Source organism: Falco naumanni, chromosome 3, assembly GCF_017639655.2.
Source record: "Falco naumanni isolate bFalNau1 chromosome 3, bFalNau1.pat, whole genome shotgun sequence".
Classification (NCBI taxonomy): Eukaryota; Metazoa; Chordata; class Aves; order Falconiformes; family Falconidae; genus Falco; species Falco naumanni.
The window spans coordinates 7,527,489-7,552,320 of NC_054056.1; the positions used below are offsets into that span (position 1 = coordinate 7,527,489).

At 42.8% G+C, this 24,832-nt stretch overlaps 1 protein-coding gene across 6 annotated transcripts in view; it reads right to left on the reverse strand.

Moving 5' to 3' along the window:
* The window catches only part of LOC121085013 (lethal(3)malignant brain tumor-like protein 3), a 51,507-nt gene that overhangs the window by 5,383 nt on the left and 21,292 nt on the right, over positions 1-24,832 (reverse strand). For all 6 annotated transcript variants that reach the window (XR_005826924.1, XR_005826925.1, XM_040587193.1 and 3 more), the window contains 14 exons: positions 23,509-23,613; positions 22,717-22,852; positions 22,142-22,233; positions 21,012-21,163; positions 19,331-19,407; positions 17,783-17,868; positions 13,891-14,001; positions 12,587-12,701; positions 12,366-12,465; positions 11,316-11,495; positions 9,858-9,989; positions 9,401-9,462; positions 6,832-6,998; positions 2,292-2,354 (listed from right to left, as the gene is read on the reverse strand). Coding sequence is in view for 4 of the 6 variants with exons in the window: in XM_040587193.1 (XP_040443127.1) it covers positions 2,292-2,354; positions 6,832-6,998; positions 9,401-9,462; positions 9,858-9,989; positions 11,316-11,495; positions 12,366-12,465; positions 12,587-12,701; positions 13,891-14,001; positions 17,783-17,868; positions 19,331-19,407; positions 21,012-21,163; positions 22,142-22,233; positions 22,717-22,852; positions 23,509-23,613 (1,578 nt within the window). In the remaining 2 variants the exon portion in view is untranslated. The remainder of the gene's footprint in view (positions 1-2,291; positions 2,355-6,831; positions 6,999-9,400; positions 9,463-9,857; positions 9,990-11,315; positions 11,496-12,365; positions 12,466-12,586; positions 12,702-13,890; positions 14,002-17,782; positions 17,869-19,330; positions 19,408-21,011; positions 21,164-22,141; positions 22,234-22,716; positions 22,853-23,508; positions 23,614-24,832) is intronic.

Sequence of the window (24,832 nt, forward strand, 5' to 3'; positions counted from 1 at the left end):
CAGAGACCGACAGCGTCTCATCCTCTCACTTGATGTTCACCAGTGCAGCAGACAACGCTGGACACGCAACTCATCCAGAATAACAACTCTCCTATTTTTGTAGTCTTCCTAACTAGAACTTTTTTGGATGTCAGCGACTGGTGGAAGAAGATACACTGAATAAGCTTGGTCAAACATATAATTAAAGCAAAGAGCTGGGAGCCAGGAGATTTGGTTTCCCCTTCTCTAATCACACAAGAGACCGTTAGCAAGTTACTTAACCTCCCAGTATGTACACTGGAAATGACAGCGGTGCTCCCAGTCCACAGATGTCCACACAACGTCCCCGCACCTTATTTGCAAGCTGCCTGGCCTCTGCACTACTACAATGAACATATTAAAAATAGCTTGAAACAAATGGACTGCTGCTTAAATTACAGAGTCAAAAGTAGCAGAAAACTGCTGGAAAACAGTCCTACATTTCAAAATGCTTTTGAGGCCAATGTTATCACTATGCTTCATTTTTACCGCATTGCCTCAAACTTGCTTATTTTAAACAGACCTTCCCTGAACTGGACCTAGAAACAAGCGCAGTATCAGTGCCTGTGCTTTATTATTAATTTCTTTGTTCCATCTTATTTGGATGGTTTTTAAAATTCCGTGCACAATTTGTTCTCTTCGTTCCTAATGTACACAGCAACTCATCCTTCTCCCCCCCCACCAAGAGAAGTCTGCAAGGGATTTATTTATCCTAAACGGCAAGCACTCAAAGGCCTGATTACAGCTAATGGACAATGGGGGTGGAGTTCAGCAGTCCTGTCACTCACACCTGTATCCTGGCCAAAGCCAAACTGCTAAGAGGGTTTTAATTTCAAACTGACAATTTGGTTTGAGCATAAACCTGAAAAACAACCCAAGCTCCTCTCATCTGGCACAGGGAATCATACTTGGAGGCTACAAAAAAGTAAGGGATTAAGACAGAACATGGCTATGCCCCCTTCCAAACCAGAAAGCAGTTGCTGTGTTCAGGACCCGTTTAAATTACGGCTAGAAGAAATAGAATTATGTTGTGAGTGGCTGGATTCATTACAAGATTTGCTAGTTATATCTTACCTACCAAACTCTCACCTATGAATACATCTTCACTAGAAAACTATGCACCTTTTACACTCAGCTACACTGAAAGAACGTATTCAAAATTATTCATTTGAATAAATTTCATTATTTCCACTATATGCCATTACAGAGAATTCCACTGCATTGTTACATTGTGAATAGTGCTTTTTGCAAGCCTCCATTTCTTTTGCTTTGTATTTTGTGTGCGTGCATGTTTTTTAAAACAAGAGAAAACAAAATATATATACACAAATCCCATAAATTGCACTACAGCCTGATTCATCCTGAAAGAAAGCCAGCTCTGGGGAGCAGTCATCTATTAAAAACCTGCCCTTTACAGTCGCTACAATGTGCAATGCTTTTCTTTGGTACAGAGGGTGCGCTCAGTGCTGCACAGAGAAGGTACAGCCCCCTCCCTCAAGCTCTTACAATAAGAGCAGTAGAGCTGTAAGATGCCAGAAGGGGAGGTATGCCTGTGCAAATTAATCAGGGGTTCATAAAGAACCTCCAAAAGTCATATCTGCAATGTAAGTGGAAGCCAAAGCACTCAGCAGAGGCTAAATGTCTATGACCCATCTAAAGAAGTGTGCTAAAACCCAGGACAGCCATACCCCGGCACGCGCTGAGTTTTCTCAGAAGCTGTGGTGAATGCACCACAAACAGGGAACTGAGCCCAGCCCAGCCCATGGCAGCGATGACAGGACACACTGCCTGCAGGAGATGCTCTGATTTCCCAACCACTGCTTGTTCGAGGAAAGGTTCCCCTCCTGCCCTCACCTCAGCCCTTGGGGGAAGCCAGCGATTCCTGGGAAACCCCGTGACTGCCAACCTCACCAAAAGAAGCAGGCATATGTGCTCGTTAAGAGGGAGCAGATGAGATCTTCGCTGCACCATTCCAACAGGACATCTTCACAACGATGCCAAACCCACTACACAATAGTCCAAGACAGGATGTTAAGCATAAGCTCAGTGATTGGAACTGCAGGGGGAATTTAAAGCAGCAGAATGCAATTAGCCATGCTGGAATTCAGCTCCATTCTGAAGCTGCCTCCTAAATGCCACAGGCTCTTTAATGACAAGTCTGAGTATGTCTATACTATCTGCACCGTAACTCCAGAGTAACGGGGTACAAAACCACCTCGCTGTTGTCAGACCTGTCGGTGGCACAGCACAGGATTTGGGCAGACCTGACTTACCTCTTCCCTGAACACAGATGCTTGTTCTTTGCAACCAGGTAAACGCTGGATAAAGCTTACCACCTGGAATTACATTTGAGAAAAGAGAAACACAGACAATTAAAATGAGACATCATCAAGAAAAAAGCTCGTATTTCTATATGAGAATTCTACATGCAAGAATTTTGAAGACTTTAATACCTAAAACTCTTCCCTTAGTGAAGGGTATATATGAAAAACATTACTGGGCTGTTGCTGCAACACCTCCGTGAAGCGTGTTCTGGTTATCAGCAATAACATTCTGCACTGCTGCCATTTGACCATTTCTCTCTACTCTGTGAAGAGTCCAGCTTCTCCATTCCTCAAAAGGATCCTCATAAAACACCAACATTATTTCTACAGATTAAAAGCTGTATATAGCTATATTATTTTAAACCCATCCACAACTTCACTTTCTCTACAGTATTGCTGGAAAGCAAAATTAAAAAGAAAAAAGGATTTAGACATTTTCCCATGACGGCATGCCTTTAAGAGACAAGATAAACCAACTGAATGAGTACTGCTGGTTTACCAACACACAGAAGGCAGAGGAGCTGGGAAGAAAAGGAGTTTTTCTTAGTCTGTGGTGGGTGCACAGGATCCATGGAACCAACAGGATTAAACGAGTAAAAGTTAATTCTACGTTTTACATTAGGGAAAACCTTTCTAAGCAGGAAATCTGTTAACATTTGCAATAATCTCCCCAGAGACATGCAAGCAGATATAACACTAAGTAGTGCAAGAAGCAGTCCTGAATGCAGTGGAGGATGACTTAATATGTATTGTCTTCTCCAGCTGTAGCTTCACTGCTTCATGAAAGATTTGTATATTGAGGCATAATCAGATCAAACATTTCATGCTAATTGGATGCTCCCTTGCAGGAGCAGCTCTGTTTCATGAGGCATATTCATTTGAGTTATTACAGATGTGACATTTCTTCCATGAACACAGATAAACAGTTAGGAGGGGTCATTGTCAAATACAAGCTTCCCTTTAACTCAATGTTGTCAAACTCTCTTCTAACTCGTGTCACTGCATCTCCAGCTGATCCCACCACTTGACTTACATTTGTTCCCTTCCCCCAGTTGTGACTCGCAGGAACAGAGCTGTCAGCATGCCCTCTGGTTTTGCTCTACCCTGGCAGAAGCCGATTTTTGGTGAACAGCTCTGACTCCCGTTGTTTCTGTTATGTAATCTGAAAGCAGAGCATCGCTTTCGTGTTTCGCCCTTATCCTCTGCTGGTGGAGAGAGCTCCATTTTAAAGGGAAACACTAAAATCCACCCCCCACATTGGGCAGTGACTCCAAATTTTCTTCAGTAGAAGTGCAAACTCCTATTATAAACAAATAACAAAACACTACTTTTCTTTTGAATCACACCCCCTGCTCCTTATAATTAAAACACAAATGAAAATCCTTCTGCAGGGTCTAGTACCTTCCAGAATTAAAGAGACAGTTGGACCCCTCATGGCAAGATGATAGATGCCCTTTAGTGCCTATGATATTGAGAGGCTGGTAGAAATCTCCGGGGAATGATCTGAGCTTGCCTTGCTCCTGTGTTATTCCCTGCACAATTGCTGCTGGCTATTGTCACGGATGCTGAGTGACAGACCTTTGATCTGTCCCAGAAGTCAATTTGTATGGACACTGCAAGCATTCTGTGCCACAAGAGCGGCCTTTTAAATAAACAGGAGTCCTGGGGTTTACCGGAAATAGAGAAAAGAGAGGGAAGGAGGATGCAGGAGGAAAAATCTGGAGAGAAAGTCCCCAGGATGCGAGCCAAACCCTGGGTTCCACTGAGCCACAGGACACTGCTGGAAGGAGAGTCCCCAAACCAAGATGTGGCAGCTGAGGGTGAGGGAGGCTGGGGTGCACAAGCCAAAACACACTAACGCTATGGATCAGAGGAAACCAACCCAGCCCCACAGTGAAGCCCTGAACCAAGGGAAAGGGTGAGGCTGCAGGGGCTCAAGATGAGGATGGGAGAGACGTCAGACAGGTTAGGAGCACAGTGGGATCAGGCAGACCAGGGCTCTCCTTTGAGGAGCTGAACGCCTGCCTGCCCTTCCTGCTGGCAACAACCCCAGTACTCACAAGAGCGATCTGGTGGAAGCATCTTACACTATGACTGCATATTGGTAAAGGGTTGAAAAAGAGCTTTATGTAATTCTGAGAACACCTTAGAAACTCCATGCAACCTGTACAGAACGTTACTGCAACCCCAGGTGTGTGAGAGACACTGAAATCAGCACAGTAGCTGTACACCTTTTTGGTGAAGTTGGAAGGTAACCTCACATGGCATCCCTTTAATATCAAGCTACAGCAGAACTGACACCACCTCGTGAGCCTATGCAAAGAGGAGCTGGGTTTAACTGGGATTTAGGAATCCACAGGCAATTAGCACAAGGACAGTCCCCCCCCACAAGGTATTAGCATCTGATGCAGGATTAACTAATGAACAATACAACTCTAGCGCATACTAATATTTTTCTGTAATTCAATATCCTTCACTAGCTGTGCTCTGAAAACATGACAGGAAGCTTTCAATAAATAACAAAGCTGCATTAAAGTAACTACTCTTGTTGACTGTTCACAGTGTAACCAAGAGTTTCTTAGCTTGAGGGTTCTTAAATAATGCTGCTCTGCCATTTCAGCTGCTCCCAACCAACAGAGAATTAAAGCAACATTTTTTTCCTTAATGTGGGTTTTATAAAATAAAAACAGTTCTCCAGTCTGAAACCAAAGGAGAATTTTACACCCCCACTGCTCTTGTTTCAGACCAGCAGAACGGCCCCCTTTGTGCAGCAGTTCAAAGCACAACCCAAAGGCAAGTGTTTGCCCTGTAGGAAGATGTTAGGAGCCCAAATGCCGACAGATCAAATCTGCTTTGGACTCACTAAAACACAGAAAGTCCTGCTGCTTTCATCTTCCAGACCTGCGGCTACATTTCACTGCACATGCTGATCCTGCAAGTGCTTATACAGAGCCCAAATTGATTCCTATGGGAATTTGTGATGAACATAATTTGCAAAACCAGATCCACTGTACTGAAATTCAAGACAAAACCTGTAATTACTTCAGCCAGTCCATTGTGGTGCTGCAACTGATCTTTTTAATGTGCCACACACTCCTGCTGGCAGCTGAAACTTCATCAGTTGTTTCAGGCTGCAGCATTCTGGGTTTTGAATCACTATATCCAGAGTGCCCTGTGGTCGCTGCTTACATTCATCTGTTATCAAACTAATATCCCAGTTAAATTTACCCAGCAGTTGCTTTAAAGGTCAACTGCAAAGGACAAATTTATTTGGCTTGTATCCTGACTCCCTTCTCCCATGAACCAGCCTCCATGTTCTATCCAAAAGAAAAGAGATTCTCATTTTCATGTCAGAGGATTAACTGCTTCTGCCTTTATTGATTTTCTAAAAAACCTTTTGGAAAAGTCACTGGAAGCTTTCTCCAAAGAAGGCTACAAACAGCAGATCTTTCAGAGAGTTTTTTGTCTCCTTGCTATGGATTTAATTCAAACACATTTTCATTACAAAACAAGCCCAACAACAAATTCCCAAAAAAGTACCAAGTTTTAAAACAGCAACACTAATTGCTCTATCCCCTTAATCATCACTGTGGTTCCCATCTCCTGTGATACTGCAGTCCCACCAGACTCCTAGCAGTCCTCCAGCATGAAGAGCAAAGTCAAGATTGGATTTATCTGATCTAAGAGGCACTTAGGGAAAATGCACTTTCTAAAAGTCTCTGAAGATCATCTATGCATCTAGAACAGCACCTTCTCCCTGCTTTCCAGATTACCTACCTTCTTGCAAGCACAATATTACAGCACATTTCTCTCGAATTAAATGGCCTGCTATTAAGCGCCAGGATCCAAATTGTCACCGCTTCCCAAGCAGAGATACAAATATTATTTATGCCCAAGGCATCAAGGCAAAACCCAGCTACTCAGCACACAAAAGATACTGGCTTTTCCACATGCCACCTAATTACAGGAGACATCTCAAGAGCTAGGACTGCAGACATATCCCCAGCTGCACAGCTACCTCTGTCAGAAATCAGGTCAGGCTGTGGGCAGTTTTGTTCCAGGGGAAGCAGGCAGGGAGACGCAGGAGGTGTGGGCATGCACAGTGCAGTTTGGAATTATCTGCAATGTAAAAGTGAATCAGCAGTGAAGTCACAGGAGAGGGGGAGAGAGATCAGAGAGAAATGGAATCTGCTGTCAGAATCACTTTTCAGGCCTGAGGACTAAAAGAGCAAGGGGTAAATAAAGAAATGGAGGGAATCCTACTCAGGGAAGTAAGCTGTGGACACCAGAGGGTTAATAGGCATCCTTCCCCTCCCTTATAAAAGGGACTTGTGTATAACTTTAGTCAAGTCGGCAATATGCAAAGCAAACAGAAGAGCACTGCCTAGGAAAGGAAAGAAAATAAAGATGTTTTCCAATGAGCACTCCAGAAAAGGAGGGCTCTGGCATTCCCATGCCCCAAGAGCACCGAATGGAACAGGTAACTCACCTCTTCCACAGTCCATTTGGCCACGTGTTTGGCCGTGAGGCCCGAGACCTCTGGCAAGAGCTTGCAGTGCTGCTCCCAGCAGAGATGGAGGCGGTGGGTCGGGTTAGAGGCCAGGGAAGGCATGAAGATGGACTGGTGGAGGGCCTGCTGGAGATCCAAATCAGAGTCTGGAAAAGGAAACGAGACAAGTCACAGCGAGGCTTCAAGTAGGAGCAATTGCAATAAAGCAGGAGGAAGGGTCACACTCTGGAGGGAAAAGCAAGGCAGGGTGAGCAGACCCAGGCACAGCTACTGCATGGCACACTGAGCTTTCAGGGCGTTCTTCCCACCCTCCCGAGAAAGAAAAAAAAAAAAAAGATAAAGATAAGATTGCCAGGCTGGAGGCTTTATCGTTAGCTTCTTCCCTGGAAAATGATGTCATGCTGCTAACAGAGAAGATGTTTGCAGCATTTTATTGACAAGGTGGAGGAGTTCTGGTAACAGCATCTTCAGCTGGAAACTAATGGCATCGTTCCAGCTCACAGCTGTAGCCAGCCTGCGAAGAACGCTACGCGTGCCAGCTGATGGCCTGGGCTCACCACCTCCCCAGGAGGCTCCCAGGCCAGCGGTGCTGCAAGTTACCTCCAGACATCAACTCCCTCCTTGTGCGTCAAGTGATGGAAGCTTTAAAAATCAAGGCAAAAAGAGGAAGAAATCACCCCTCCCTAATGAGATCACTCGAGTAGTGCAGAGTCATGGTCCTACGGGGACTTGCTGGTTATACAACAGGAAGCGAAGCAGAGGATGAAATCAAGATGGGAAACATTCCTCTGGTTCCCAGCGGCTAACGTGTGCTGCCCCCTCGCCCCCCGCCCTGCCAGGCTGTGCGCAGGGTGCGCAGGCTGCCCAGGCTGCCCGGCGCCATCCCGTGGCAACAGGACAAAATTCCTGTTCTCTTCCTGCCTTCAGCAAGGTCTGGCACGGCCTCGGCTGGGTTTGCTCAGTGTTAGCGCAAACGGGTGTTAGTAGGCTGCTGTGTAAGGATCTGTGGGGTGTGCCAGCCGCTACATGTAAAGCACAAAGGAAAACAGCACTATAAAGAAAAAACACATTTCCACGATTTGCCTGCTCCTCACCAGCCAAAGTGAAAGCACCACTGGCATCAAGCCTGCTCTAGCAAAGTCCCTGTCCCCAGCTGCATCATCTTACCTCATCCCCACCTCCCTAAACGATGCAGGCAGCATCAAATACAGGTCTTTATTTGTAATAATGAGACCAAGACAGAGGATTCAAAAAAATTAAGCCTGTGTAAGAACTGCTCAGTTCGGGAGCTGATGCTCCTGGTGAGAACAGGGCACAGAACACTGCTCCTGGGCTGTCACTTCTCCCCTGCCTCCCCCCCGCCGTCCCTGGGGACAGCAGCTGGCCTTGCCACCACCTCCCTGCTGCAGGAGGTCCTGTTTGTGCCCAATGTTTTACGTACTGCCACGTTCCCTGCTGGGTGGGCACTGCTTCTGTCACAGACTGTCTCCTTCACTAAGCCCAAATTCTTGGGGGTAAGTGTCCAAACCACGATCTAAAATTACTTTCCCTCTGAGAAAGCAGCAGTGTTCTAATAGCTTACATGTAGATGGGATGAAAGCTCTGGGTAATCATGAAACTACAGGTCAGTGGATTATTGCAGAATTTCCCTCCACTGATTTCCATCATTCTGTTTTAAGCTGAATGCAAAGGGAGAGCAGACAGCTTTCCCTGCCAGCTGCAACTGCAGCTCATAGCTGGCAGACTTCTCCAGCTCTGACTGCAGAAGTCAGCACTAGGTAAAAACGAGTATTAAAAAAAATAAAAACGTGCTAGGCACCTGTCCCAGTTTGTGTCTGCTTAGCTATTTTTGATTGGAGACTTATTACCACGTTAAATCCTCCTAAAAGCCTGGTCAGCTTGGTTCTCTGAAATGGCTTTTTATAGTAAATCTGAAACTCAAGCATATGGTTTGCTAAAGTGATATCAGAAAGCTGCTCTTAAAACTTAACCTGTCATGTACCAGAAGAAAAAAAAAAAAGAAAAGGCATTATTTTTCAATTTAACTTTTCATTTTCTTTTTCATCTACAGGAGAACTTTGAAATAGTCACCACCCAAAATGATTCAGAGTATGCTTCTGAATACTCAGAGGGGGTCTAAAGACGTAAGTCCATGGAACTTAAAGCTATCTGCCAGGTTTTGAGCAAGTCTCCCTTGACACTTCTGCTGGTTCCGTCACCAGACCAGTCACCGACTGTTTGGGGAACAAAAGCTCCTTGCCACTTCAGAAGAGTATACAGTGTACAAGAGACGGTGCAAACTTGTCTTCTCAGTTAATATGTATGAGGCTTCACTCTAGAAAGTATTAAACCTTTCACTTCAAAGTAATTTTACCCTTCCTCCTCATTTTAAAGGAAGACAGACCACCATTCCCATCACCTCCAGTGTGTGCTTTCTCTTGACTGTGGAATCAAAGACAAAAAAGCTGTAAAGTTTTAAATGTTCCTTGTGTCTGTGGTATACTGCACATATATACACACAGAGAGAAAAAAATAAAATGTAACCAACCTTTTCCATTGCTTTCCTGTTTCACCAGCTGGAACTTTATATAGGCATGTGAACACCCAAGCCTGAAAGCATCAATTATAAAACATTTCAGAAGAGACACAAACTGATATAATTCCTTTTCTATACAGAGATTAATGGGACTCATAGGAACCAAAAACTTCTCCCTCTTAAAGTAAGCAATAGCACTACTCTGTCCCTGACCTCTCTCTGTAAGCTAAGGACTGTGCTGTTAAATTCATGGCTAGAACTCAGATTTGCACTTACTGCAGGAAAGAGAAGGCCAAAAATAATGGGAAGGGAGGAGATTTACCATGTCATTTTAAACGCCTGTGCTGCAAATCTCAGATCAAACTGGGCTGTTCAAAGTTACGATTTACATCTGTATTTCAGATATAGTAGCAACATCAAGAAACACAACTGTTAATGCATGAAAATACATCACAAAAACCTTATTTACTTTTTCGGTTTGGCTTTGATGTCTCCAGAGGAATCCTCTTCTACCCAGTCTCTCTCTTGATTGTTTTCAGACTGTTCCGACAGACTGTGAACACTGCTTTGACACGACTTTTCACTGTCTTGTGCAGATTTTCTGGGAAGGCAGAAAAACGACAGGAGCTAAGCTGACATCCTCTGTTCCCTTTCCCTGCAGGAGAGCAAAGCTGGCTGTTCCCTGCAAGTGAGAGTAACAACTACCACCTAGTGGTAGCAGCTTTCCTCTCCACTCATCACTACTGGCACAGCACAAAGTACTTTTTTACTCTTCAGCAGGGCTTGGGAGGATTATGTGAAATAAATCAGCCCCTATGGACTGAGGCTCTGATACCAGCAGCTATAAAAAAACCCACTGAAGCATGTGTTACGGTGAAATCATGAGATTTAAGATTTTTGAATCCTGATACCTCTGGAAAACATTTAAGAGTCTCCGTGACTGAATTTGATGCGTAAACTGAGATACACAGATGCCCAGGGAAGGACAAGCAGTAGGGTGTTACCAGATCTGCATACTGAATTCAAACCTCCCAACATCAGAAAATGAAGTATTTAGAAGAATAGAAATATATTACAATTTTAGCATGCTGTTTATTCTGGGAGAATCCCAAAGCTCCTGAGAGCACTTTATGGTAACAGTGCCATTGAAGTGCCATCAATTCTCATGTTAAAATTAGGACACAGAGACACCTGCATATTTCTGGGATGGGAGGAAGCAAACAGGCCATGTCTGCCAGGGAGGAGAGAGAAGTATTCCTTTTTCTGGCCAAATATATCCTGAAAATATTATAAATCTAATATAAATCTAAGCAAACAAATTAACTTTAAAATGTATGTAATCCTTCATATACCACAACAAAGACCAAAAAGAATTGCTGGAGTTTGCCCTAGTGAGACTGGATTTGCATAGACTAAAGGTGACAATAATAATAAACATTTTAAGTGCCTCTTGCAGTCTAAGAACTAACAGAGTTTGCTTCAATGCTTACTCAATTCCAAGATCTTCATGTAAGCAAATAGAATATCTGAAGGAATTCAACTTGTTTGCCAGTCATTATACCTACCAGCATCATGCAGACAACTCCAGGGTGGATTGCAGTTACCTCATTTGACAGTTTTAGGACAGGAAACGAAGGAAAAGAATATATTTTAAATTGAAACAGCAAGACAAAATTTATGGAGGCAGAATGCAATTTCCTTTGTTGGAATGTGACCAGAGCAGCAGGATTAAGGAATCAAGAAACCTATTAAGGCATATGAGGGTATAAAAATGCACTGCTCTGTGTTAGGAGTGTCTGGGGCATGGGTCAGTATTACAGACAGACACACTCAATGCTCTGCTGCTTCTCTGCCAATTTCTGTGGTTTTCAGCCTTGTAAAATGGGTTTGCTCCCCAGTACCTGGCCAAGAAAAGGGTTCAGCTCACCTGGATTGTGGAGAGTCCTCTTGCGAAGACTCTCCTGCCCCCAACAGAAATGGGGCAGAAGTCTCCAGCTTCTTGGCTTTCTGCATGCTATTGCTAGGGGAAGGTCTCTCCCCACTCAGACGGTCCTGTAACACGTTTTCTCTGCTGAGGTTCACATCAGAGTATGGGCAGCCAACTAACCTGTGTTAAAGAAAAAAAAAAGGCCGTGTGTGTGTGTGTGTGTGCGGTGGGAAGAGAGCACAAGATGATGATGATGATGCATGTTTTTAAGTTATACAGTCTTACCAGCCTCAGGCAGACATACCCATCAAGAAACCCAGAAAAAGTGAAGCTAGAAACACTCAGGGAGTTGTTATTACCCAGTTTTAGGTGCGGGAAAGCAGGGGACTACATGGCAGAATTAGAATTAGAAACCAAAGTGATGTTTTTGAAGAGTCACCTCAGAGAACAACAAGAGCTACTCCTCGTAACCTGCTTGTTTGAACAATATTTCATGAAACAAGAGTCCTGCAATTTCAACTCTGAAAAATTCAAGGCCTTTACCACATTATATACTACTAGATCTTCAGACCTCCCCATTTGAGATTGGTTTTTTGGTCTTTAAAATAGTTTAATTGAGAAAAACCTTTTCCAAGAGCCCAAAAGATATCAGAAGGCAGAGCACAAAACATGTGCTAGCTCTCCTCACTCTTACACTTTAATAATCTACCTACACAGTCTCCCTCTTTAACTGTCTCCTTGCATGCTGTTCTCGAGTAAATTATTTTACCAAAACAAATTCCTTCAGTAATGCTGGAATGCAGAAATTGGAGTGAATTAATCTATGTTGGATTGCATTGCAGCTGTAATGATTATACTGGTATAAACAGAATTTATGATGAAACAGTACATTTAGACACAAGAGGGAGCTGCAATTGCAGGTATAACTATCTCCAGACTAAACACCCCGAGATAATTCCAGTGCAGTGCAGGTGCTTGCTGCAGCATTATTATTATGGACAGCAGTCAGACGCTCGCAGGCAGAACCCTTACAAGATCTCATATACATACGTATAATGTGTTCCATATCGTGGCCCCCTGACATGACCGATACCATGGCAGCCTGGAGTAGGACATGCTTGTCCTACTGTTCCCACCCGATCAACAGCACCTGGTAATAAGAAAAAAAAAAAAAGGTTTTTTATAGATTTGTAAAATGCTCCTTGCATCTGAAGAGCTGACTGCATTTAGGAAAATTATCCGACATAACAACATGATGTCATCTACTTTACCTAGAGGGACTTGCAAAGCATGTCCAGTTTTTGCACACCAGCCTACTGGATGAACATCAGGGCTGTCTGCATCGACCCAGAAATCATAATTATGGTCCCAACCATCAAAATGTATCTAAAAGAAGCACACAGTCTCAGTGAGAGATACAGTTAAGGACATGACTCAGCTTTTATTTTAACTTCCCCCTTTGTTTCACCTTGCTCAGCTTGGGGCTGATTCATTCAGTCTTTCAGTCAAGCACAATTGTCCTTTGTGCTCAGTGTAACTATTTGTTTTCCTGACCCCTGCCACCTATGTTTCACAGAACAACCAGATTCCGGTGACACAGTTAAATCACAGGGTCTGCAAGAAAGCACAGACCATGGGGTGCTCCAGCACACTCACTCAAAGACTAAATCTATGCAAACACAAATGCTTATTTAATTGGTTTGTTTTCCGAGGATCCCCAAAAAACACAAAAACCAGCAAGTTTGGTGAGTTGTGCAGTGAACAAGTTCAAATTTTCTGCTGGATAAAGAGACTAGTAATAGTTAGCTCAGATCCAGGTCAGGGTAACAAGAGACTGAGGATCACTGCAATTTAAAGACTACTAGGTAGTCTATCTGGCAAAGTTTCAAACAAATCTATGAACTGAGTATTATGCTATTATATATTGGCAAAACTTGATTTTTGCCTGCAACCACAGCAATGAGACTGAGAATCAAATGGCTAATGGGGAGCAAACTCCACTTCTGTCCACATAATCAGCCTTCGGGAAGGAGACCTGTGGCCGAGGAGCCTCCGTCAGTGCAGCCTCTGCTTTAGCTAGGTCATACATAATTTCTCAGAAGCCAAAGCACAACAGATATTTCTGGCAATATATTTATGTGAAAAGAATCTGTTAAAATCCATTTATGTAACAAAGTCATATTGGAGAATGAAGCCACTTCCCACACGTACCAGGGTTTAACTTGCTTTGGGTTTTCCTTTAAGTATGCTAGGAAAAAAAATTTGTCAGGTAGCTTCCCACCAGCAGAACATTAATGCTGCCTTCACTCACACAGATGCCACGAAAAGATGGAAAATCATGCTGTCAAATGTTATTTCAAAATAGTTACATTAAAACAGTAACTAACAATACCAGGCAATTCCATGAGATTTCAACAGGACAAAACAACAGAAATAATTTCCAGTTGGGCAGGCCTGTAGGCTAGATCATCTGCAAGGAATCTGCTGCTCCTCACACCAAATGGGTATTTTTCCCGTACTGCCAATCACTACGCTGCTCAGTACATGGGCTCTGCACTTTGAAGCAAGGTCATACCTTAATGCGATGGTCGTCTTTGTCAACGATTGTTGCCACTCTTATCAAGATGGGATTTCTTCTGTCCACAGCCTCTAACTTCATATCAACTTGGAATCCGTGAGCAGGACGCTGTAAGAGGGGATTGTAAGCAGAATATTAAGAAGTCTGGGCGTTCAGAGCTAGTCACCTGCTCTGAATAAAATGCACTGTAGTTTTCATTTACCATTCTAATGCCTTTGCAACTTTGGCCCCTGATCTCACACAGCAGACTGCTTCAGAGGTTAAAATCAGAGCTTCCTAAAGGATTAAACTGCCTGTTTGTCAGCAGCCCAAAACTACTCAAGAGGAAGTCTGATCTTTCTCAGTGCAGAGAAGCATTCCACAGCCAGGGCAAGAGGCACTTCTCTAACAGACAAAAAGCCAGATACTACCACAGGCTCCACCGACTGGTAACACTCCCAAACACCGCAGAGATGATCTCACATCTGACAAGGACCTTGGCCAGTTCACCACTGTCTCACACCTGAACACACACCATTATGTGACATCTCTCTTGACTACACTATGTGACATCTATCTTGGCATCAGATGCAGCATCTGGATGTTACAGTTACCTTCATTAAGCAGGTTAATGTCTGCTTATGACCACAACTGCATCTGCTTGTTAACAACTGCTGAGAACTGCAGTGCTGGGGTCTCAAGAGCAGTTCCAGCTGCTGGAGTCTCCTATCTGCAGTTGCAGACTTACCTTTTCTCTCAAGCCCCAGTGGTCAAATGCCTTTGTAAAAACTCCAGAATGTCCTTTGACCTGATGTGTGCTCTTTGCAGCACGCACAGATCTAAACCTCTAAGTAAGTGACAGCATTTACCAATTTTTCCATTCATCTTTAAATGACTGACTGCAAATTCCTCCTCTGACCTCCTCAGCTGGGGGCTATGGAGCACTGGATACTCATTCAAAACATGTCCTTCTTCACTTCTGCACACAAAGGTCAGGATTTTAGCGAGAGATGATAAATTGTGTCTTTGAACAAGATCAGGTTAATGAAAAGATGATGATAATCATTCTTTCCTCGCTATCTTCCTTACCCTTTTTACTACCAGTAGCTGAGGGCAGGGAAGAAGGTCCACTTCTGAGCTAAGGGGATTACAGACTCCAAACCTGAAGTTTCTCTTTGGTCTTTTCAACCTGGACACAGAAATTTATCCACAGGCTTTCAACCACACGACACGACACGCTGGAAGCCAGACAATCTAAACTGGTTTTAGTTTTAAGAACGTCTTATTGAACCAGCCAACCTTGTCTGTCTTCCTTGAGGAAGGAGCCCCAGTGCTAGAGAACGAAATCCTGCCCAGATGAGCTAGGCTATTTAAGTCTTGCTGAAGGGTTGCAGCCTTTTTGGCAATAGCTATTTAACGTCTCTGAATTGACAGCCCAAGACAATGGGCTGAAATTGCAATGCTTATTACGAAGCTGTCTCCTCCTGAGTTTTTGGATGGAAGAGAAGGCAGAAATCCAGCCACAACATCTGCTATTTGTGCCGATAATCAGTGTCTCCAAACTACATAAGATAGTTCTTTACAATTGTTAAAAACTAATTCAGTGAGAAACGCCTGTTCTGGCTCTCAACCCATATCTTTACGTACTGATTTCCTGTAATTGCTAGCTGGAATAATAATAATAATAATCATAATTTTTAAAAAAATCAATAACTGCACCATATATTTGCACTTCAGACCAACCAAGCCAGAAAAATAATGAGGTTTGATCTTGAAAGAGTTCTATTAACTGCTGATACATCAAATGCCTTATTTTTTTTTTTTGTGTGTGTGTGTGTCTTATTTTCGAAACACAGTCTTGGATGCTAATATATCTTCTGGAGTTTCGTGAGAGCCAGAATTGGCCCTTCTACTGTTCTCTCAAAGCCAGATACCTGAAGCAGCAAAACAACCGCAGCAGAGATGTATGTAAAACAGGAAAAGAGGCAACAGTCAAGGCAGTTGCATTCCCCCTTGGGAAGACACTTTATTTGGGAAGAACCCAAAACAGGGAGAACTCGGTACTAAAAAGACTCTCTGTCCTGAGCAGCCCTGTTATCTTCAGGCGACATTCCTCAACACATTTTATATTCTGAAAATCTGAGGAGAGAATGCCATAATGACAGATTACTGAGGACTTCAGGCTGGGAGTTTTAAGTAGGTCGCACTTCACTGCTTCTTTTTGTATCATGAAGAGGTTTATTATCTTTCCAAAATATCTGTCTCTCCAAAATTACTGCCATTGTTCCTCTAGTGTGTAGAAGACCAATTGCTGCATTCCTTCACTCTTGTATTCTGAAGGTTCCCATTTTCCAGCACTGTTGGGATTCTACCAGTGCAGCTCAGAAAAAGGCTGAGCCTATGCTGGAGGCAACAAATGTGTCCTGCTGACAAGCTTCACTCATTATCCTGCACACTGGCTCTGAGGTGCTTTACACGCTGTGCTGCATGATCGAAGGTGCTGTCTGCCCAACTCTGCAAAACCTTAATCTAAGGAATGTTCTGGAGTTCAGCTGTGCTGCAGGTAACTCCAGCTGCAGCCTTACAGTCCTCTAAAGAGGCAACACCTCTTCCTACGCCCTGACACCTACCTTGCAACCTACAACTTCAAATGGATACCTGCTGAAATCTAGCAATTATCAAACTTGTCTGGCTGGATTTTTACCTCCCTTATCTGAGGCCTCCCTGATTGCTTTTCCTCCTCAGTCCCAAAGAGCTTACCAACAAAATGTACAAGAGGGCAGCAGGTATTAACCTGCAACTCTAACTTCATTGAAAGGAATCAAGACAAGCATCACGATGCCACAGAAAAGTTTTAAAACATATTGCAAAATTTAGCAAGGTGAGCCAGCAGCGTGGAAGAAACTGCTAACAAAAAAACCCTCCAACTTTAATGTAAAGGGTTTTTAAATGAAGTTATTTTGAAGGGTTTTCTTTTTTGTTTCTGCTCACATTGAGCTTCCAGATAAACACAGTGAACTCTAATGTAAGAAACAAAAATTCGTGCTCCCAAGGTTGAGAGAATCATCTTCACATTTAGTCTGCAAGGATGATCTTACTCCATCTAGGAGTTTGGCAGAGATGCTCTATCATCTGTTAGTACACTTATTTCTGTGGAGGACACAGCTGGCTCCTCCCTAGAACTGAGATCTGTATTATATATTAGAACATGTAAGCCCCTGATAGGAACTTCTCACTCCACCTTAATTCCAACACACCAACCAGGGGAAGAAGGATCTGCACAACTGCAAGGTGCAAACATTTCAGAGAAACCTGTAAAACTTCATGCAGAGGGGATGGAGGAACTGCATTCTCCCCCAAACACATACACCCCACGCCATCCCCTTTCCTCCGTTCCCCACAAAATGTCCCTGGTTCCAGGGCAGCAATACCCACTTCTGACCCCCATGAAGAGAGTCTGGAAATGCCTGTTCAACAGGATCAGAGATACCTTTGCCTACCCACTCAGACCTCAAGCAGAGGACCAGCTCCTTCTCCTCTTCATGCCCTCTCTGAAGCAAGGTACTACCCTTCACACATTCCTCTGAAAGCCACAATTATCTGTGTGGGCTGAAAGCTCTTCCCTTAAATCTGCTAATGGAGCAACTGAAGATGTGTAGTCAAAAAGCCTTTCCAAGACAGCCTTCCATGGCATTTAAAAAAAAAAATAAAAATCATGTAGTCTGCTGTGTGTTTTGTTTTAGCAGCACTGAGAGATAATCTTAAACTCAGGCTCAAAGTAAAAAAACATTTCACCCTCTTGGAACAGACATGGTGAACCATCACCAAATAAAGCATCTGGCAAGAAAGGGTGCCTAACAGCAGTTTCCCCCACCCTCCTGATCTAGGACAATCAAAAAGATTCACCAACCAGTTTGAATGCTCTTGCTGGGGCTGCCTGGGAATTAGTTTCTTCCAAGTATTTCTCCCATGAGAAGGCTTTGGTATCCTTGTATCCTGAAAAAACAGAGAATTACCATTTAAGTAAGAAAAAACCACGTTTATTGTTACAAACAACAGAAAAGCAGCTATGCAACACATTCGTGTTATGTTAATTTAGCACTTACAATGGATGGCACTTCGAAGTGGTCTGTTTATTCATGCACACCACTTAGAGCACACACAGGAGCACTGCAAGTTTCCCCAGCTTCTACAAAAGCCTTTAACCCTGACCTGAAAAACCTGAAGAGTTCATTTCCGTACAGCTTAATCAATTGTCATTCTCTAGAGAAAGCTGCCAATCAAGAGTTACTCAGAGGATCCTGTGATGTGCAATGGTATCATGCAATGGTATCACTAAATTAATTTCCTATTTTATTAACTATTCTATGTGTGAGAGTCTGCAAGACTCAAAACTTCTCATCTCCTGCTATCTACTCACCCACAGCTAAGTAAAACTAGCAATCTGGAGATAAAAGGCTCCATCACTGTTACCATAACCTCAGACATCTACATGCGTGTGCGGCTCTAACAGTAACAGGATGTCTCCCCTTAGCAACTACATTTAAGAAACAGATCTACTTTTTTTTTCTCTCCCTATTTCAGTATTTTTTAGCCTCAGTATTGTTTCCTGTTGGCAGGACAGTGCAATGACTAAATGCATAGGACAGTCTACAAATTGCTGCACACAAATCTCTCAGCAGAGAGATCAGAATTGACTGCAGATTCTGCTGGGGGCACAGGCAATCATGGCATGAGCAGAGGAACTGCACATCACAGCCCTGTCGCACATTTCAGGAGCAGGAATAGATGGTGCTGTTGAAGAATAAGCACTGACAACCCCTTCTGCATCTGCAGCAAAGGCACAGAGACTAATTCCTCCAATGCACAGGGATCTTATAGTGCCTCCCACTCTACTAAACCTGATACACAGTAATGACAGACATTCTTGCTCCAGGGCTGTCAATCTAGAAAACAGCAGACATAATTTGTTCTGTATTTGTTATTTTTAAGGTGAATGAGCACTTCCAAGGCCTGAAAACAACATTGGTTTTCCTGTATGTTCTGTCCTTTTTCATTTGCCAACATTTTCTTCATGTACTGAATTCAAGTGCAGCAGATAGAGACATGGCTTCAGTTACTCCTTCATTTCCAGAAATTCTATCTTATCATCTATGAAACCATGATACTGATTCCTCTTCCTTCTAGCTCACCTTAAAGGAAACGCTGCAAATACTCCAAAGTTATTTCCCTTCCAAAATCAAATCCAATTACAAATTACCAAACCCGTCCCATTTTTTGAAAGAGCTATGAAACAAAGTAAAATGCAGTGGCAGAAAGTATGAACAATAATACTGTTCAGTCAGTAGATTCAAGCGTACTGAATGGAACCTGTAACTTGCAAATACGTAATTATGTGCAAGATAAAGCTTGCAGGTTTTTTGACTGAGGCAGGAAATAAGTCTCACTTTCAACATACCAGGTGGTGTTGTCAGTGGGGTTCCAGTTTCTTGGCAGTAGCCAACAGGACGAATATATGGGCTGCTAGCTTCACACCTGAATCAAAGAGGGAAAGTTGGCACCAGTCAATTTTAAAGCAAAAAGAAAAGCAGAATTTCAAATGCTGTCTGAGATGCCTTTGCTGGGTTAGCAGATGCTTTCAGTGGGTGTGATCAAGATGTAAAAGAGAAACACTACCTTATTATAATTTATAACGCCAAGTTTTCAAGGCGTTCAAGCTGCCCCAAAAGATAGGGAAGTACAAAGAAGAATGTCTGGTGCTTTAAAAAAACAACAACGAAAAGCCCTACACACATGGACCAACCACAGTTCAGCCTGGACACAGACCATCCAAGCTAAAATGCAAAGGAAGCAAAGAAACAAAACCCAAACCCTCGTCCCTAACTGAAACACCATTACTGTGGAAGAAGGGGAAATTACTGCTAAACTCTTTGCCAAGAACTGCACATCATACCCTAATTCTAGCCGAAACCTAATGGTAGTTTGCCTGGTTCCTAAATTTATTGCATGTTTAGATATTCTGAGTCCCTGACGGAGGTGATGGGCCAATTTAAGACAGCCCCTTTTGTCACATTTGCTCAGAGGAAGGGACCAAAGCAGTTTTTCAGATCTAGGAAAAAACCTGTGTTTTCAGCCAAGCCATACTTTGAAACTTTGTTTGCTGGTGTCTCCCATTAAAATTTTCAAATTCCAAACAGAACATGGCATGGAATCAAAGCTTCACAGGCTAAAATGGTAAAGGAGCAAGATCTAAAGTCCTGCAAATGGAAACGCCGGTGTTACGAAGCTCTGCATGACATACTTATGGCAAAGAAAGAAACCATCAACTTGCCACCAAACAGGTGCCTATTATGAAAAAAAACAAACAAAAGGAAATGGGGGAGAGAATGCAGAATACTGGTCGAATTACTGTTATTTTGGTAAGTGTGTGCCTTGTGTTGCTTTTACTGATGAATTCAAAGAAAGTTACTCCATTCATGTAGGTTGGAAAACATGGATCAAAAAAGAGAAAACATTTCCTTGAGTAATATCCCAGCACGAGGGCAGGGGATCGAGATCCTCAGATGCAGAACAACTATAGTGCTGGTGAGGACTTAAAAGCCTACGTGTTGGCAATCATTTTTATTTTCAAAGGGCCTCAGCCAAACTCCGCTGAAGCAAATGAAAAAGATTTTTACTGACTTTAGCACTGACTGCTTCTAAATGTAAGTTTGCAGAGCAATGTGCCAACACCTACTAACCCTGGAGGAGAGGATGTTACTAATTCCAGGCAGTGTCACTAGTAGAGCTTACTCTTTCTCTGGCCCTGCCAGAGGAATGGATAAAGTGAACACTCCCTGACCTGACCCAAGTCAGCCAGCTGTGTTACCTCGAATGCTTCTTACCTTGAAGGCTTCACAGGAGTTCAAGCTAACCCCACGGGCTGTGCACTGAGCCAACTGATGAGCTCTCAAACAGCAGGAGAAGCTACTGGGCAACGGGCACTTTGTAAAAACCCAAAGTAATTACTCAGATGTTTGAAAACCGATTTAAGATCCCAACTTTAGTGACTACATTTAAAATATCAGATTATTACCCTTAGTGGTAGAGTGAAACCATAGTCTACTTGCAGATGCGTATTAGAAATAGAATCTCTTTACCAGTAGTCGTAACTCTCATCCCAGTTGTCGAAATGAATTAGCAGGCGGTTATCCACCATGTCTGTGATAGTTGCGACACACATTAGCGACGGATTCTTCTTGTCCACTGCCTCTAGTTTCATTCCCAGACGAAAACCAGACGGTGTGACAGGCTGAGGAACAAGACGTCAGCAAAGGGAAATCAGCCATGTTCTAGATCAGGCTATTTAAATTACCCTTATGAACTTGTCTGTTGCAGGTTGCAACCCCAAAACCCTGACCAAAACACACTCTAGTTACTAGCAAGAGGTCTACAGACAAGATTTCCATGCGTTCTGGCAATGATTGTTACTATTTCTGAAAAAACGCTGATGCAGCTCAAATAACAGAATCTCCACATACACACTACTACAGACTCAAACACTAAAACATCCACGCCTTGTGGTGATGGGTATTAGCTGGGGATAAGTGTAAACATTGCAGGTTCTGTCTTATTAGTGGAAAAGTTAAGACAGCCTTCAAAAATAGGTGACTCAGGTGGAAGCAGAGCAGAGCTACACAGTTCAGCTCTGATCCTACTGAAGTCAGTGCTCTGTCCCTCTGCAGCATCAAATCCGCCAGACCACGGACTTTGTGTCATCTGAGTGACACAAAATGGGAGTCAGTGTTACACAGGAACTGAGGCTATCAACCAAAAAGAAAGCAACAGTGGGTGAAGGATGAAAAATGCTCAAGATCCACAGCCTCATAATGAATCCCACGGCTCACATCAGTATGCTGCTGGAAACCAGAAATTATTTTGGAAATGATTAAATTAGAGGAAAGTGACACAAATATCTTGACTGTAGGGACACAGCAAAACAGACCGTTGTAATATATTTAATGAATGGTAGAATAAATCTTTTCCTCCAGTATTAAGGAGGAAGGGAAATAGGAATTCTCTCTCTGGAAAGTCAGTGACTGGGGGAACGAAGAAAAATTATACTAGTTTCCCATCCTAAAAATAAATCACAGCAGGAAATAGCTTGCCTCTGATTGTACCATGGTTGTACCTCTGACACAAGCATATTAAAAACACGTAAATATTCTGGTCAAAACTCACTTAGCATCAGACTTATTTGCAACATCTTTTATTCAGTATTACCACTTACAGTGCCGAGGGTCTTAAAAAGGCTTTTTGGAGCTGCTTGAGCTTTGCAATTTTTCAAATAGGAAGTCCAATTAAATTCTCCCTCCTTGAAACCTAGAAAGAGAGATAAAAAGATTGTTTTACACAGCCCCGTTACATTCAGATTGGTTTTTCAGAAATGGAAATTACCTGGGAAGAACATGAACTTTGCATGATAACTGCCCTTCTACAATCTTCACGGGCTATGCATTTCAGCTAAAAACATCTCTCTTTTTCAGTATAATGTCCAATCATTAATCTCAACCTTCAAATGTGTCTAGGAAATTGAATGCAGGAAAGAAGCAAGTTCTGAACCCCAATGAGACTCCTTGCTTTTACATGCTCATCCAATAAGGAGTTTCTAATTTGACTAACAACATCAGTCTTTTGGAACAGCAAAAGGAAGCTGTTCTGTTCTTTTGTGAACCTCTTCCTTTTAAGCCACTCAGTTCGAGTTCCACAATGAAATCACACTAAAAATGAAACACGCAGAGCCAGGACACCTACTTCTCCGCAGAATTTATGGTTTCTTGTTCACCATACTATTTTTTTTCATACCTTTAGGGGGGAGCAGCTTATGACTTGTTTTTTCACACCAGCCAACAGGATGGATGTCTGAGGAATCAGCATTAACCCAGAAGTCATAGCACTCTGGATAACCATCAAAGTGTAATCGCATTCTGTACCCTTGTACCTATAACGAGGGGAGCTCTGATTATCATAAAGAGTCATAAAGAAGTTAAAGAAAAGCACTAATCAAACACTCTGTATTTGGATTTACAGATAAAAGTAAATTTAAGGTCTCATTTATTTCTCAAAAGTCTAGTTTTATTTCTCCTCATTTACATCTCCCAGTTTCCATGCTCCTCTTTCCTCGTTTCAAACACCCGAAAATACAATCAGTCACTGTAACTTCACTGGCCTCCTATTCCGTACTCATGCACATATTACTGTGGCAATATCTGGAGTACAAATGCAGTCCAAAAACTTTTATGTCTGTACAAGATCAACACAGATTTTACATAACTGAAGGAGTATAAAAGCATTTTGACTTGCTTATATTTACTAAGTCTTAGGGCCTAATGGCATTGTTCTTTTTCATATTTGTCCATTGCATGCAACTAATAGGTTTACTATTCTGAGTTACAATTGCAAAAATCTGACAGTAGGATTTCAGGCATAGAGCCTTAACCACATAACACTATTCCTTCAGTGTCACCCTGAACTCCTTCTAACCATTAATTAATTAAAGTACTAAAGTACTATTATTCTTCTGTTTCTAATTTTTACTGAAAAAAAATCCTAAATGTACATGGCAATTCTAGAATCAAAGACAGGAAGAGCAACTACCTCAGCCACTGTGAGAACACAAAATTGAGAGGGATGTTCAGGATCCAGCCCTTCCAATTTCATTCCAACTTTAAATCCATTTCGTCCTTGTGGGAATGACTGATACTGGGGCGGGGGAGAAGAAAACATTTGGTTTTAATTCCTAAAGACAAAATCTATTGCAGAGCAGTCATGAGATACACTTAAGGCTTCAAATTTTCATCTCAGAGAAGAAAATTCTATCCCTACATGATTGCTGCTTTAATAGACAGGTGCAGGTACAGAGATCAATAATGGCATAACCACCATATTTCAGATTTACTTGTTATTCTAAATAATCTCTTAAAAACACTGAACCACAAGCCTGCTGCAATTAGCTATGAACAAGTCTTTCAGCAGATGCAGAAATGAACTCTATTCAGACACAAAAGAATCCCCTTCACAGCCCAAGGTAGGAGAGCTGGCAGAAGTAAAGAGCCAGGAAAGCCCAAATCACTTTGCCTGTGTCAGCACAAGGTCAGCAATCCAGATTTTCCCAAAAGGTAACTCCCATTGTTAAATGGTGAAAGGCACAAGGCACGTTTGATCTGGAGCCCATTTACACAGTCATTCCAGGAAACATTTGGGGTTTTCATTTATTTGCAGTCTTAATCCAAATTAAACGTGAAGTATAGTAAAGGCTTAAAATAAATCTGAACTGCAAATGGTTTTTTGCATCTACTGCAGATACCTGACTTTCCTTCTCACCTCACGCTGTAAGTTGCCAACAGCCCTTGGCTTCGGAGAGCTCACTGGGAGCTGAACTTTGAATGTGGGCTGGTGCACTGAAGCACAGAAGCAGCTTCAGCAAGGCTAAACTCAGCCTCCTGCACCTTCAGTGCATGGGACTCTGAACAAACACAACTCCCACCACCTCCCTCGTAACAGTCACTTCTCATTGAGACAGTCTGCAACATTCACAGGGCTGACTGACTTGCAGCTTTCTACAGAGGAAGGCTGGAAGGGGTGTTGTACCACCACTGACCAAGCCAGGACATATGAAAGGCATTAAGCTGTCCCTCTGCAATGGTACTTGGAGATTGCCTAACTGCCCATTTCTCCAGAGCTACCCAAAGCAGATTGAAACAATCATTGTTTATTTCTGAGTGAGATTCAACCAGCATTTTTTACACCTTGGTCTGAGATGAGACTCACAGGGCAGATCCCTGTTTCCACAGTGCTTCAGGGCTGGAAACAAACGTGGGGGGTTTACTGCTTGCTTGTACCGAAACAACTCATAAACGTAACTGCTGGCTTGAGGGCAGTCTCCAATCCTACCTCTACTGAGCTAGTAATTCTGTGATGT